General features: G+C 37.9%; 1 protein-coding gene across 2 annotated transcripts in view; it reads right to left on the minus strand.

Annotated features, from left to right (window-relative positions):
• tafa5l (TAFA chemokine like family member 5, like) overlaps positions 1-17,148 on the minus strand; it is a 68,603-nt gene that overhangs the window by 19,103 nt on the left and 32,352 nt on the right. For both annotated transcript variants that reach the window (XM_065248116.1, XM_065248115.1), the window contains exon 3: positions 5,824-5,951. In XM_065248116.1, coding sequence (XP_065104188.1) covers positions 5,824-5,951 — 128 coding nt within the window. The remainder of the gene's footprint in view (positions 1-5,823; positions 5,952-17,148) is intronic.

Raw genomic sequence — 17,148 nt, forward strand, 5'->3', positions numbered from 1 at the left:
TCTGAATCCCCTGCACACAGGGAGGGCTGGATAGAAAAATCTGCAGGTGCAGAAGCATGCAAAAAGACTGCAAGCGTAAAGAAATAAACACACTCCGTTTGCGCACGTCTGGATCTAAGCGTTTGACAACCTGCACTCTGTTCTTTCTCGTCCGTCTGTTGCTGTGGTTTTGCCCCCCCCCCCCGTGTTGCATCTGCTATTTAGCCATATTTGCATTAAAAATACAGCAATCACAATCTGTAACATACACACGCATTTACAGTGAACATCAGTACAAGCACAGCCGCATTTATGCCTGTAATCTGTAAACACATCGTGGGTTTAAATTAACACCCATGCAGCAAGCAATAGCCATCATTTCGGTATATAGCAGTGGCGGCCAAGACTTCCTTTATGAGGGCGCACAATGCAAAGTTTCACGCAAAAATTATTTAGCCCGTCTTGTGTGTGACCCGTCATTTCAAAAATGTATTTTAAATTCACACACCTCAAAAGAAAAGTCACCGGCCGCCACTGACGTATAGGTTAACTATAAACCGGATATAGTCCGGCAAGCAAAAAATCCCCTAGAATTTGGTATCGAATCATCGTTTTTTGCCAAAAATAACTTCATCATATAGTTTTTGTTGTCAACTTTTGTTTTTCTAAATGTCCCTTAAAAATGTCCCTGACTGTTATATCTCGTTTGACAATTGATTTTATTATTGCTCGATGATTGTAACATTTTGTGAAGTAACTTGGCATCTTGAAAAGCACTATAAAAATGAAAATTATTACTTTTATATATTCCATCATATAAGCATAGTCAACAGTACGGAGCCCCTAAGGGGACATGGAGCAAAAATTAAATAAAGTTTAGTTTTGTGTGCGCACGTGAAACTATCGCATGCGCACGTGAAGCTTTTGCGTGCGCACGTAAAACTACCGCGTTTAGTTTCGCATGCTCAAAACTAAACGTAAAAAAAAATTCTGCACATGAACGTTTCGAGTGAGCACATGAAAGTTTCACATGAGCACATGAAACTAAGCTTTAGATTTGTTTTACTCCAATGTCACCTTAGGGGCTCGGTACAACAGTGATTAAGGTTTTCATTTATTTTATTTTATTTTATTTTATTTTATTTTATTTTATTTTATTTTATTTTATTTTATTTTATTAATAAATAAAGCTCAAATCTTGCTTTGTTTTAGGCTGGATGCTGGATTGTGTTTGGACAGCTATTAGATGTCTTTTAAATGCAAAATTGCTTGTTGGAAAGTTTTGGCATGTGACGTCAGACTTAAGCGGATTTCACATGTTCATATCACTAAATAAAACAACCTTTCCTTATTCTTTGGTATGTTAATATATGATTTGATACACTTGGTGATCATACTGTACTATGTGGCTAATTTATATTTACACATCCGCCAGAGGCTTTTATCATAATCTATGCATCAGTTTGTAAATTGTGATCCATGGCACGTGTTTTACGTTCATCAAATACTTTTGCTTCAAATCCTCTTAATCCCGGTCTCAGGGCATTCTGAAATCCGGTTTGTCTGATAAAAATGCTCATTTAAAACTGACACACTTAGTTTTGTATTCGTATCTATGTTCCTGTATAGCTCAAACGGCAAAGCATTGGGTTAAGAACTCAAAAGGTCAGATGTTTGATCCCAGGGAACACACATACTGATAAAAATGTATGCACTGTAAGTTGCTTTGGATACAAGTTTCTGCCAAAAGTGTAATGTACATGTAAATCTATGCATATCTATCTGCCCTCCTTCACCTAACAACAGGTGTGAAAAATCTATTGAAAAATACCTCTAATGACACCGCAACATCTAGCATTCAGTTTACCATAAATGAGCCTATTCGAAAGCATCCCACGCCTCAAACAGGCGTGCACACACAAAACATATTTGTGCACGCAAATGGACATTACAGTATATCCATAACCACACACAGACACACTTTAAGCCAATGCACACTCATATATGTCAACAATCCATATGCAAACTTTTCTGTGCTGTCAGACTGGATTATATGCTGCTGGAAACAGAGGCATGAAATCTGTGGCAGCTGCCCCAGGCTGTGAGACACAAGGCTGCGGGCTCACTCGCATAGACCACACACACATGCATACGTACACAAACCACAGAGAATAACAGTGAGACAGACGTTAAGTGTGAAGGACAGGCTGGTGTGGCCAACATACCTGAAATAACAACAAAATTAAGATGACCTTGTTTGCACACAAGCTATTTCATAGAAACATGCATGGTGGCAATTTTCAAAAGAGAATACTTGCATGGATGAATAGTGCACAATAAAACCAAGAATTTGCATTAGGATTTCAAGCACACACATACTAAAGCATGCGCAAAACATCACAATACAGCCCAAAATATTCACATGCACGCTCAGAGACACATGAATGATTTCGGAGGCTGTGGTCGAACGGCTCTACACCTCAAACCCGAACAGACTGCACTTGTTTAATATGCAGCTCTGCTCTATCCTTTCCCCCTCTGAAGAAAGCCTCTAATTCAGCATAATTGCTCCTTGTCATTTTGTGCAAAGCAACTCAAAAAAACAGAATGACTCGAGACGTTGTGGGGTGAAAGTCTGCAGGGTCAGCACGGACGAAATACCGCCTCAGCTCAGCACTTACGCTTGTGATGTACGTGACGCATTACGAATAACGGTGAATAACGTCACAGAGACAAATTTATTTCCTGTACGACGACTCGTACAGGCAGGAGACCATCAAGAAGATGGAGAGAACTTATCATAGATAAGAAACACCCAAATCCTATCGCAGCTAGTACTGTTGAGTCTGTTTTAGGGCTGTCAGTCGTGTACAGCTATTTTTAGCAAAATCATTACAAGATGCCAATTAATTTATCAAGTTAACACATATCAATGTTTTTGTTGTTCAGAAAGGCATACAAATAAAGAAATGTAAAAGGCATTTTTATATCAGTAACCATAAGAATATCACAATTTACGGCAATATATATCTCATTCTAATTTTAAAGACAACCTGCAAGTACATGCAGATTAGTGTGCGTTCATGAACAGACTGCAGCTCATGCTGAAGTACAGCGTACAGACACAGAATATGCTGGTAAGTAATTTGTGCATTCACACGGTCTAGTTAAGTATTGCTTACAATGTTTGCATAATGGCTTAAATAAATAAAGGAAAGAACATCAGCAGCATGGACCGTAGTCGCTCATGAACGCATGCTGAACGACCAATAAAGAGAACAAATTGTTGAATAAAATTGTTTGTTTTCTTTGCGCACAAAAGTGTTCTCTGTCACTTCATAATATTATTATTGAACTACTGATGGCACACCAACCTTTTTGGCGATGTCTTTCATTTTGGGTTTGATTGTGAAAATTAAACTGCAGTCTATGGGACAGACAAAAGCCTCCTGGTTTTTATCAAAAATATCTAAAAATTAGGACTGGGAAAAGATTAATCGCGATTAATTGCATACAAAATAAAAGTAATTTTTTGCATAATATATGTGTGTGTACTGTGTGTAAATATTGTGTATATTTAACCACACACACATACATATGAAGAGTTTTGTTGCAAAAGAGATAACTCAGTTTTTAACATTTTTGTCAAAACATGTTTATTATTATGTTATCATGTTATTATTTTGTTTTATGGTGCTACTTTTTTAAAATCAAAACAAACCAACTGCAACTGAGTTGATATTCATTGGAATGCACAACCAAAAAATGAGATTTCTGAAAAAAAATGGAGTTATCTCGTTTTGCAACGAAACTCTTCATACATTCATGTCAGATTTTTTTATTTACATATACATTTTTTATTTATTTATATATATAATATAGAATATATAAAATTATAAATAAATAAACACATGTAAATGTTTCAAATACATACATGAATGTGTGTGTGTGTGTATTTATATGTACATAATAATTACACACAACACACACTCATATATTATGCCAAAAATCTCTTTTATTTTGTATGCGATTAATCGCGATTAATCTTTTCCCAACCCTACTAAAAATGTGTTTTGCAGACAATTAAATCACTTGGTGGTTAAGAACAACAAAGGGATAAGTGATTTATGATAAAATTGTAATTTTGGGGTGAACTAACCCTTTAACAATAAACTCTGATTACACATTAAGCGGTTAAGTGAGTATCTAGCGAACGTGAACGTCTCTTTTATCATAAACCCCTTTCGAAGCGTCTGCAGCAGGCAATTATTTTGACACAAGATGCACATACTTTTAACACGAGATGCACATATTTTGACATGAGATGCACATATTTTGACATGATGAGGCACAACACAATGTTTGACAAGCTTTGCATCGTGCACCCTTGAAAAAGAAATCACCGACCACCACTGACTACATGCTTAAAAATAAAAGAGCAACAAAAGGTTCTTCACAATGATGCAGCAGAAGATTAATTCGGTCAAAGGTTCTTTAAATAATCTTTTTTTTTGTCTAAAAGCACCTTAATCCACTATAAATAACCCTTTGTGAAACAGAAAGATTCTTCTGATGTTAAGGAGCGTGCACACCAAAGCTTTTATGCCAGTGGCCGGCGTTTGTTTTTAATTCTTTCCAATGGAAGCGCAGCGTTTTTCAAAAAAGCCAGTAGCTGAAATCGTACAACGACTGATAAGCAAAACAGAAGTATCACAGCAACCAAAGCACTCAACTGAAAAAAGCTGGCAGGTGGCTGAAATAAAGCGGTCCGCCGGGCGTTTTCAGACACTTAAGAAAGCTTTGGTGTGCACGTCCCCTTAAAGGTTCTTTAAGGAACCATACAGCCAAAAATGGTTCTTCTATGACATCACCTTAATTATTAAGAATGTGGTTTAACTTTTAAAAACACATCTCAAGAATTCTGTGTTCTGTTTCTATCTGCTGCGACTCATCCAGCTGTTAAATTGACAGCTAAATTGAAAGACCATGTCAATATGCAACCCAATTAACCCCTTATGTAACCGAGGACCATCTGATGGCTGACCCTCATCCTTGTTATTGTCAGATATGCAAATGAAAGTATTCCAGAGAATTTAAATCCTTGCATTTTAATACATTATGTATCAAGGATGAAAATGATTCTCACAGTCAGGAAATTGATCAGGTGGGTGCAAAGGGGATTTTGTAGAATAGGAAATGCTTTATAATGATGCATTTTTGTAAAGAATGGAGATATGATCATCATCGTGTAAAGCTGGGCCCCAGTGAAATGAAATGAAATTTTGCGGTCAAATATTAGTATGTAATCATACACTGTATAATTGACCATTGTTCCAGACCGTGCTAGTTTCATATCCCTCGTGTCATCTCACATAATAGAATCGCTTAAACTCAAATCAATATTTCATAGCCATTTATTTATTTATTTGGTACGTAGCTACAATACATCTGGTACAAGCCTTTGAAGATGATATTAAACACCTCCACTTCGCTTTAGGGTCCTGATCACCCTGTCAGCATTTATTTTGCTAATTATTCCTTACGTAAAAAGACAAATATTATGTAATGCTTAAATGAGCAGTGGCTGGCGTATATTCAAATGTGACTGAGATGTGATTATATCACATCGGGGATGTTCACATTCATTTGAATGCATATTTACTAATGATCTGTTTTGCATTACTGTGTATAAAGAAATTATGTTTGTTATTGGAAGTCACAAAAATGTCTTATCCAATATTGTAATGCACAGAGACGCATTTGGTGTGAAAGATCTAACATTACGTGGCAGCCACAGCTCAGTCAGTGAATGAAATGTTACAGATATTTAGAAGAAAGTCTCACCGTGACGGTTTTAATACGGCCGCCGCCTTTGGTGCAGGTCCAACCGGAGCGATTGAAAAGCAGCCCGCAAATCTCGCCTTCTGAACACGGAGTCATTTCACACCACTGCTTGTTTTTCACTATCCGAGCTACAAACATACAAACACAAGGGGAAATAGGGTTATTTTGGCAACATTACAGTAACTTACATTTGACAAATTGATATGTATATGAGAATACAAGAAAACTTTGAGGTCAGTCTCGTTTTATTTGTGATGAAACACATCTATGACGCTACACCCAACAATTCTGTCACTTTGCACCTGGGTTCGAACCCATGATCTTTTGAGCTGCTAACACAATGCTGCACCACTGAGCTATACAGGAGCACATTATAGCAGGAGTTTTATAAAAGCAATATTTTGCTGTATCGTGAATAAGTCCTAACTGAAGGGGTTGCATTGACTTTGCTTTGTGTCGTTCTTAAAAACACCCTTCAGCCGTGACTTATTCACAATACAGCACAGCCTCCAGCACCTTATTGCTTACATGCATACATACATACAACAAAGAGTTGAGTACATCAATGAATTAGCAAAGGATTTTAAAATTCTGTGATGTTTGCTGGTGTTAGCTGGTTTGTCTTTTTTCAAAACATTCAATTCTTTTGGGTAAAGTTACAGAAAGCATAATCACAACATTAAAACATCAATACTTACTTAAAAACCTTTAATTTACCTTCAAATTTACCTTCACCTTCATGCAGTGTACACTAACATTCAATACTTTAGTAAACAAAGGCTATATACTCTTTATTTTAACGTCACTGTTATGCATACACACCAAACACAAAGCATCGCATTTCTCGCATTTTCGATTTTACTAACACATTTATAAAATCAAGCTTTGTCAACATTGATTAATGCACAAGACAAGAATTAACACATGCTGAAAAACTATAATTTTCATTATTTGTTCATTTTAGTTCATGCATTTACTAATGTTTACTTATACAACCTTATTTTAAAGTGTTACCCATTTCATTTGAACTAGGCACTAGCTTTACCAGCAAACATTTCTGAATTCTGCCATGTTTCGTTACTCGGTGGATGCCATGCAAATCAAGCAAACAAGTTTCAGCTAGTTCAAAACGCTGCTGCAAGAATGCTTACTCGTTCTAAGAAGTATGACCACATACGCCCAATTTTGGCATCTTTACACTGGCTATCAGTCAAATATCGCATATAATTAAAAAAAAAAACTATTAATCACATACAAAGCCTTAAATGGCCTAGCACCCTCATATCTTAGAGAATTAATATCAGAATACAATCCATCACGTACACTGCGGTCGCAAAGTTCTGGTCTCTTAACTATCCCTAGAATATCAAAAGTGTCTAAAGGCGATAGATCCTTTTCCTACTTAGCCCCTAAGCTCTGAAATGATTTGCCAACTGATGTCCATGAATCAGACAATTCAATTCAATTGAATTCAATCACTTTAAATCTAAACTTAAGACTTTTTCCTTTAAAAAAGCATTCACATAATTAGTCTAGTAAACATACTTATCTAGCAATAGTTAACCTGTACGGAACAAAGCATTCACATAGCTCATCTGGGTAATATACTTATGCCGCAATAGTTAGCCTGTCTGGAACCAAGCAGGTATTAAAACACAACACTGTGTCACACTTGCATTACATGTGAATGGCCCCTACGCAAGTATGATTTTGTTTCTCTCTCCCTGTCTCATCCTCGAACCAAACAGACCCAGTTCCGGCTGCCGTGGAGGTCAACACACCAGTGATCTACTGACCGTCCTTCAACGTGATGCCCAGCCGATGCCTGACCAACGACCACTGGCGGAACCCGTTTAATCTCCTCATATGTTTACACACATACATTTATATATGAAATCAATGTAAAACCAATAAATGGGAAATATTCAATTCAATTCCATTTTAAAAAAATATATTTTTTTTATTGAATATTTCCCATTTACTGATTTTATTGTAGATTTTGGTTTACACAAACCTTTGACAGCAGGCATCCAAAAACAAACCATCCTTTAAATTCCACATAAAATATGGATTGGTGTATGAAAGTGGATTTGAGATTATGGTAAAGTCATGCATGTTTCAGTAAGCAGCCCGCAGGCCTCGACTCAGTGCAGCGCAGACTTTCATTATCTTCATGTCGTAGAACTTCAACCAGAAAACAAGTAAAAGAGAGCAACATCAGACATGTGTACGGTCTTCACGCTCTCCCCCTCTCACTTCTCGTGTTTGCTCAGTAGATCCAGGCTAAGTTTCATAAACCCCTGCTGTTCATGTGGTTCAGACATAGATCAACCGGCTATGAGAAGGTGATGAGAACAAAACAGGTCAAAAAGGGAAGTGAGGCATCAAACAAGCACAACACATCTTTGTGTCTTTATATTATGCACCTGATGGAAAGATTAGGTCTGAAGAACAGGCAGATCTCTTTAATGGAAATAATAATAATTTCGCTGAGATAACGCTGATAGTGAATTCATGCTTTACTTGGAGACATCGTTTCCCACATCTATTTTCTTCTGAGAAGAAGATCCCAGTTTCTCAACAATATCACAAAGCTGTACTGAGATTTGCCACAATATCTCAATCAAGCCGGAGATTTCAATATAAGCGTTTCTCATAAAATACTTCCAAGATCAAATTATCTTTGCTATGACAATTGTATAACTCTGAACTCTTACAGCTCTGGATTTATTTGTTTCTATTTATAGAATTTTGGGAGAAAATTGGAATCAATGTTGATACTAAAACAATAGTGAGAATCCATTTAAGCCTAGATATGTCAGATATCTAGGTTAACCATACATATCCAGACTTCTTTAATAATCTTGTTTTGCAAGTCTTTTAAATTCTTTGGTGATCCCATTTTCTATCCATTAAACTTTTTTATGTTTCTGTCACAGGGCACTTAAGACACGTTTACATAAATACTCTTGATCTAAACACAGCAGGAGTCTGTATTCATGCTTCTCATGAATATTAAGTGTGATAATGTTTTCCAAACCCTATCCCAGAGTTTATCCAAGTAAGTAGGACTGCTGAAACGAAGGATTTTCCCTTTAAACGATCCGGGGTGAAAGCTCTGGATGGTCGAGCCAGCGCTTTAGATCTCATCCAAGTCCTTCCGTCCCTGAGGGCCAAAAAACCCCCAATCAAATTCAGCCCACATCGCATAAACAAGCCTCCCTCCGAGGGACAGTATTCAAAAGCACAAATACAACTGGGCCATGAAGAAAGAAAACAAAGAGACCTAAAGAAAATCAATGGGCTTAAATGAAGCTGGAACGGTTGAGAGAGGTATTTAGCGCACAGTCGGTCAGGGTGTCTAAGCTGCGATACCTCATGGTGAAGTGGGGTTATATTGAGGTAACGATTGTGATTACACACTACTCGAGATGGAGTTTGAAGATGTGGAGTGTGTGTGGACCAACATTATGAGCTCAGAGTAATATCTGCTGTAATCACACACGTCAATAAACCTAAGGCTATCATTTCTATCTACATTAACTAGGCTTTGATTAGATTTGTTAAGAAGCAGATATACTTTGTTCAATAAAATAATAAACACTGTGATCGCTGGGAAGAACAAAGAATCGCCTCCAATCTGACACACTTGAGTGTGAATCTTGAAATTTTGCCTTTGTCTGCTGGTTAAACAGAAGCTTGAGTCCAACAGAAAAAATTAACTAGTACTACTACCAGTATTAAACTGACATTGATGTAGTAATGGTAAACTATCACTAAAACTGACTTTAAAGTAGTATGCATACTAGCACTACTGTACTGTACTGACTTTATACAAGTAGCACTAACGGTACATTCACATGGGGCGTAAGCGTTAACGCTTAACGGAAGGCTTGTCTGAAGCGTGGCAAACAGCCAATCACTGTGGCCGCCACACAAGCTCCGGTCTTCCAGAAACATAATTGGCTGGCTCTGCCTAGGTTATTTGCATAAGGCGAAATGATTGGCTGACGCACGCGTTGCCACTTAAAATGTTGAGAAATGTTCAACTTCTGCCGCAAGCAACGGCACTGACGCGGCGCCGACGGATCCACAAATCAGTTCGCCAACGCTTGACATCACCCATTAAAAGTGAATGGGAAGCGTCAACGCTTACGCCCCATGTGAATGCGCCATAAAGATCAGACTGCTGATAATAGTTTAACTTAAAACTTTTGTTTATACATTACAGTCAAACTGCTCACATTAATACAGTTTAATTCCTAACCGTTTTACTTCTGTTGTTCTTTGATTTTTCTGTGATAGTATCTTAACCCAATAACTTTTTTAGTAAATACGCTAATACTAGTATATAGTACTAGTACTCATACTAGCACTAGTAGTAAACACAAGCAAGTGCTTATACTAGCATTAGTATTGACTTCAAGCAAGCATTCATATACTACTATTACTGACTTCAAGCAAGCACCTATATTAGAACTAGTACGGACATCAAGCAAGTACTCAATTAGCACTATTCTCATACTGCACTGCACTGCAACAAACATCAAGCAAGTACTCATACTAGCACTAGTACGGACATCAGGTAAGTATTCATACTAACAGTATTACTGACTTTAAGCAAGTACTCATACTGTACTATCACTAGTACTAACATCAGACAAGTACTCATACTAGCACTTTTCAAGCAAGTACTTATACTAGCACTAGTATTGACTTTATACAAGTACTCAAACTAATACTACTATTAACCTTAAAGGTCCCGTTCCTCCTGTGTTTTGAAGCTTTGATTGTGTTTACAGTGCGCAATATAACATGTGTTCATGTTTCATGTGTAAAAAAATTTCACACAATTTGCTTATCTCTATAGCACTGTTCTAAAACGGTCTGATGTCTTCCGTGTTCTTTGAAGTCCCTCCTTCAGAAATACATATTGAGTTCTGATTGTGTAGCTTGTTTAGTGTGTTGTGATTTGACAACAGCTTAGCTTAGCAGAGCCGTTTGAGCTTAGTCGCCGACATATTCCCGTGGGCGAAGTTTAGTAAAAAACTCCAATATTGACTTCATTCAACCGGGAAGTAGAGGGATGTAGTCCAAACTGGCAGTTCGCTGTAGGCTTTGAAAGGGGAATTTTAAATATATCACCTGGCAGTGAAATTTGAGCTTCATCATTTTACAGGTATTATTTATGCTCTAACAGCAACATTACACACTAACTAAAGTTTGAAAAACCGGACCTTTTAGAAAGTGCTCATCTTAACACTATTACTGACTTTAAGGAAGAACTTATAATGTACTACCTCTAGTACTAACATCAAGCAAGTACTCATACTAGCACTATTCAAACAAGTACTCATACTGCACTTCACTATTACTGACTTCAAGCAAGTACTCATACTAACACTAGTACTGATTTCAAGCAAGTACTCATACTGGCACTAACCAACAAGTACTCATACAGCAGTGCACTGTTACTGAGTTCAAGCAAGTACTCATACTAACACTAGTACTGACTTCAAGCATGACTTATGCTAGCACTAATAAAAAAGTACTCATCATACTGCACTGTCCTGTTACTGACTTCAAGCAAGTACTCATACTAACACTATTACTGACTTCAAGCAAGTACTCACACTAACAATAGTACTAACTTCAATCAAGTACTCATATTAACACTAGTACTGACTTTAAGCAAATACTCATACCTGTACTAAAAGTAGTACTGACTTCGATCAATTACTCATATTAACACTAGTACTGACTTCAATCAAGAACTCATATTAATACTAGTACTGACTTCAAGCAAGTACTCATACTAACACTAGTACTGACTTCAAGCAAGTACTCATACTAACACTAGTACTGACTTTAAGCAAGTACTCATACTAAAACTAGTACTGATTTCGAGCAATTACTCATATTAACCCTAGTACTGACTTCAAGCAAGTACTCATACTAACACTAGTACTGACTTCAAGCAAGTACTCATTCTAGCTCTAGTACTAATGTTACTAACTATTCAATTTAAAGCTACTTTATTATACATGATTATGTGTACTTACAATATTACTAAAGCATATACATAAATCAATTTACAATAAAACAATAATAACAAACACTACAATGGAATTAATAAGATGCTGGGTAATGGATAAAGAGGTAAATATAATAGAATCATCAAATGTTTACAATAAAAAATTACTATGAAATATAAAAATTTGAAGTAAATAACTTCACAGTTTTAACAGAGAAACATGAAAGGTAGAATAAAACACTGTAGTGTGCAGATGATAAATGAATTGAGCAGCAGCTGATGGGTGTCTGTCTTCCTCCATGCAGTAACGTCTGAATCTGATCTGCTTCTGAAGAGCTGTGAAACTCTGCTATGAGCTTTGAGATTTAGTCAAAGTGTTTCTCTCGATGGAAGCTCTTTATATTTACCACAGTAAAGAAGAAAGTGTGTCTCTGTCTCAACAACTGTCAAAATGAGAACAGATTTGTTCTTCCCTTGGAAGCTATGTTTGTCTGTGTCTGCCTTTCTCTATTTCCAGACTAATTTACACCTACAGAACCTCCTAACTGTCCATAAACAAATCTGTAAAGGTGTTGTTATGTTCCACATGAGCCTTTAAATCCCAAATCTAAACCAAGCTTTCAACGTAAAAAACATAAGTATACCCTTATAAATACATATAGATATACATTCAGCTTATTCGGCAGACTATATAGTGCTCTAAGTAGGCCACACAGGAAGCAGAGACCGGCAGATTACAGCACACACAGAGTTTAGCAGATATTTTTGTAGCCCATTTGTTTCATTCGAGTCTCAGTTCTCCACAATACATGCGCCCCGTGAACACGTGTCCTCCCCGAGAGCCGCATGCCTCCGCTCAAAACCCACTGATCATTAACCGCTTGCAAATACAGGGAACAGGAATAGTTTCTCTTTCAGGGTCACTGTATATGGGCCAGGCGTATGCAAAATCTACCCAAAACACACTCGCTAAAGGATGATCAACACAGCAGAAAACATTGATATGAATGCAAAGCGGCCCACAACACTGGATCATTTCCTATTTCCAGTTTCCCTTGGATATAAAGAAAGATAGTAACCACCCACTGACCACTGCACTTCTGCTGAGAAAATAAGTCCAGCATCAAACAGAATGAATCGCACCCACACACAACGTTTCCCATGGCACTGCTGTTCTGCATCATGACTCAATTCGTCTGTGTGTACGGATGCAACACCTGAGCCGGTTCGATCCGGCAAGGTACACCTACGCCGTAAACTCTGACACAGACGTGCTGGCGCAGGAACAGGGGCCTCAGGGGACCCGGCCCCCACATACCTTCACACTTCCCCCTGAAACAGTCGACCATCTGCCCCCCGGACCCATCTGCCACACAATCTCACCTACAGACTAACTCTGTGCATCTAAAGAAACAGAAGTCAACAGTGGTGCAAGCGACAGAAATATATTTCCCATTTTAACAGTAATGTTGATAATATATACCCGGTCTCACAAAGTTATGTAAGTAGTTATGTAAAAAAATTGATAATAACAGTCTATTAATCATCTGTCCGTCTATACATCATCCATCCGACCACCTACCAGTGGCGGCCGGTGACTTCTCTACCGGGGTGCATGAATTAAAAATATGTGTTCGGAGTCATGTGTGTGGGTCGTCATGCCAAATATGTGTTGATTGCATCATGTGAACCATGTGCATCATGCGTTATGTCAAAATGCGTGTCGGCTGCACACGCATCTAAAGGTTTTATAATAAAAGAGACGCTTACGTTCACAAAATACTCGCAAGACGCTAACTTAAGACTGATTACACATGAGATTAAATGAGTATCTGACAAACACAAGCTGTTTTTATCATAAACCTATACGAAATGTCTGCAGCAGACATCTATTTTGACATGACACGTGATGCAAATTTACATGAAGCAACGAACACATATTTTAAAATGACGAGCCACATACGTATTGTGACGAGCTATGCATCGTGCCACTGCCACCTAAGATATGTGATACAATAATGGTTAAACTGTCTGTCTGTTTCTGTGTCTGTTCGTCCATGTGTAGCGGATTTCAACCAGCACCACAAATGACACACCGACTCCAAGCTCTTTGGTGAACCACGTCTGCAGTTTAATAAACAAAAGACACGGGATCACACACACATCCTCTCACCAACAGTCTATCTGACTCTCTCCAGTCACATGTAGAACTGAGAGTCTTCATAATAAAGTTCAATTCTTCCCTTTGGTCACTCACTACAATTCTTACACAAATATACATAAACAAAAATTATATAACAAAATAAAATGAATTCAACATATACACTTTTCCTTTACATTAACATGACACTTAACATGAAACACATTTATCATCAGACAATATTTAGCCAATTTCACTCAGTTATGTGATCGTATAGTGGTTTGTTGATTTACATACCTGCAGTTTAATAAACAAAAGACACGGGATCACACACACATCCTCTCACCAACAGTCTATCTGAAGGATGTGAGACAAAACAGATTAATCCGTGTCCTCCATTAACACAGTGACTGCAAACTCAATTTGGGCCTCAGTTGACTAAATATACACAAAATACGATTTAAATAAAAATTACACACATTCAACTTCAATTAAATAGACAACATATCACTTCTACAGACTCAATCCACCAAAATTTTGTATTTAAAACTGATATTAAAAGGAAAAACTCGCACTCCAAATTAGCGTGCGGGCGGCAACATTAAACAAACATATTAAGGCCACTCGTTTGTAAAACTTGCTAAATGCATCTGATTCTTCACAGAAAATCAAATATATGCACTCAATCCATCTTTTTAACACTTTTAACATTGATATTGACTCATATTTTTAACCATTTTTACATTTTTATCAATCGTTATACAGAGATGCAAAAACACCAACCTGACTCTCTCCAGTCACATGTAGAACTGAGAGAGTCGGACGCGACAGCGCCACTAAGTGACGTCACTCAAACTTAAACTTTTTATTTTTCACAAAGTACATTTTTTCTTGTATAATATAAAAAATGAAGAATGAAAATAAGATGGATGGATAAGAAAAACGTATGAAATTACAAAAATAATTACATTTCTTCAAATTAAATCTCTTTCAAAATAAAAGACACTAAAGTTTGCTGGAACACAAAACTCAGAACATTACACTCTCCCCTCCCAAATTTCAGCAAACTTTAAGGCTGTATGTGAGAAAATTTCCTTTTAAAGGGATATCCAGACGTCAGTCATTCAAATGAATAGCAATAAACCTTGCTTGGAAGAAATATGCCCTTAAACATATAACCATACATCCCTCAATAAAGTACTTCTCAAATGCTCTTAAAGTTTTACATGCTTACTCTTTGACATTATTCAGAACACTTTCAACACTATACAATGAAATTTAACATCCAACAAGACTGGAAAGGATTCTGAGCAATTCTGCTAATGGATCAGTAGTATGTGGCTCACTTATTACCATGCTCATACACTCAAGAAGTCTTTTAACAGGCTTTACTAATCTACCAGATCTAGTTCTCACACTACCTTCATTTGGTTTCAAAACAGTGTCTGACACACTTACTTTTCTTGGGGACAGTTTCTTTGTGACTCTAGTTTTACTACTTGGAACTTTAAACTTGTGACTACTGTCTGATCTACTTTCAGAACTGGCTTCACTTGGGACAGTATTAAGTTCTGTTTGAACACTATGACTGGTCACAGACTCTTCAACCATTTCTTCTTCAATACTCATTCCAGTTGAGTCTGAATTAGTCACACTGCTCCCATCATCTGTATTCTGGCCATTTAGACTGACATCATCAATATCACAACTGCCACAAGGAAAGTCACTGTGGTTGCTTCCACCATTAACTACTGAAGGGTCATTGTCTCTTGTGTGATCTGCTGAAGCCAATGTGTCAATCTCTGTGGCTTGTCCAGTGCTTTGTCCATGGACAGAATGCGCCTTAACAGGTTGAGACTCTTTTGGGCCTCGGCTTTCCAATATCCAGGCAGCAATCCTGCCACTCCTAGATTCTCTTTCAGAACTGAACATAGACTTGTGCTTTTGGTCTTTCATCTCATATGTTTCTTCCTCAGAGATTGTGGAGAACACGGTAGTATTGGCTTCTGGTTTCTCCAAGGGAAGGAAGTTGACAGGTAAGAGAAAGTTACGGTGAACTACTCTACTTTTCTTTGTAGCTGGGTCTTCTACCCTATAGATGTGCACTGTTGGATCTTTCCAAGTTATCACATGAACTACAGAATCCCACACATCAGCTAACTTTCCTTTTCCTCTCTCTTTCTTGTTAACCAGAAGGACACGGTCTCCAATTTCTAAAGCCACACCTCTGGATCTCTTGTTATACTCTCTCGCCTGCTTCCTTTGGGCTTCAGTTGTACTTTCTTGAGCAATTTTTACAGCTTCTCTGAAATCTTTCTGAAGACAGTCCACATACTCATCGTAAGTCTGCATCTCATCATTCTTCAGGGCATTTCCAAACATGATATCTACGGGCAGCCTCGGTACTCTGCCGAACATCAAGTAGAAGGGTGCAAATCCCGTAGTTTCATGAGTGGTGCAATTATATGAAAATGTGAGTGTCTGTATCACTTGGGGCCATCTCTCTTTTGATCGTGGAGGCAAAGAACGGATCATGCTCCCAAGAGTACGGTTGAATCTTTCTGTTTGCCCATTACCCATCGGGTGATACGGTGTAGTATGGGACTTACGGACACCAGAAACTTGTAGCAACTCTGCAATCAGTCGGCTTTCGAAATTTGCTCCTTTGTCAGAATGTATTCTTTGTGGGAAGCCATATATACAGAAAAACTGATTCCACAGCTTCTGAGCTACCACTTTTGCTGTTTGGTTCGGGCAGGGGAACGCATGGGCCAATTTCGTAAAATGGTCCGTTATTACAAGCACATCAACATTCTCTCCATGTCTCCCCTCTGCAGACCAGAAATCGATACACACAAGTTCTAATGGTGCACTCGTTTTGATGGACTCCAGTGGTGCTCTGGCTTCAGGTTCTGGAGTCTTTCCAACGACACAGCGTTTACAGTGTGAAACATACTTTTTGACATCTGTGTCCATTCCAGACCAGAAAAACCTCTGCCGTACTAAGTGAAGAGTCCTACTTTGCCCTTGATGACCGGCATCATCGTGAGTTCCTTTCAGAGCAGCACTTCGAAGCGAAGCAGGAAGAACTAGTTGGTACCTGACCTTTCCTACCCTATCCTTGGACCTGCGATACAGAACACAGTCTCTG

Source organism: Paramisgurnus dabryanus, chromosome 11 (genome assembly GCF_030506205.2).
Source record: "Paramisgurnus dabryanus chromosome 11, PD_genome_1.1, whole genome shotgun sequence".
In the NCBI taxonomy this organism is placed as follows: domain Eukaryota; kingdom Metazoa; phylum Chordata; class Actinopteri; order Cypriniformes; family Cobitidae; genus Paramisgurnus; species Paramisgurnus dabryanus.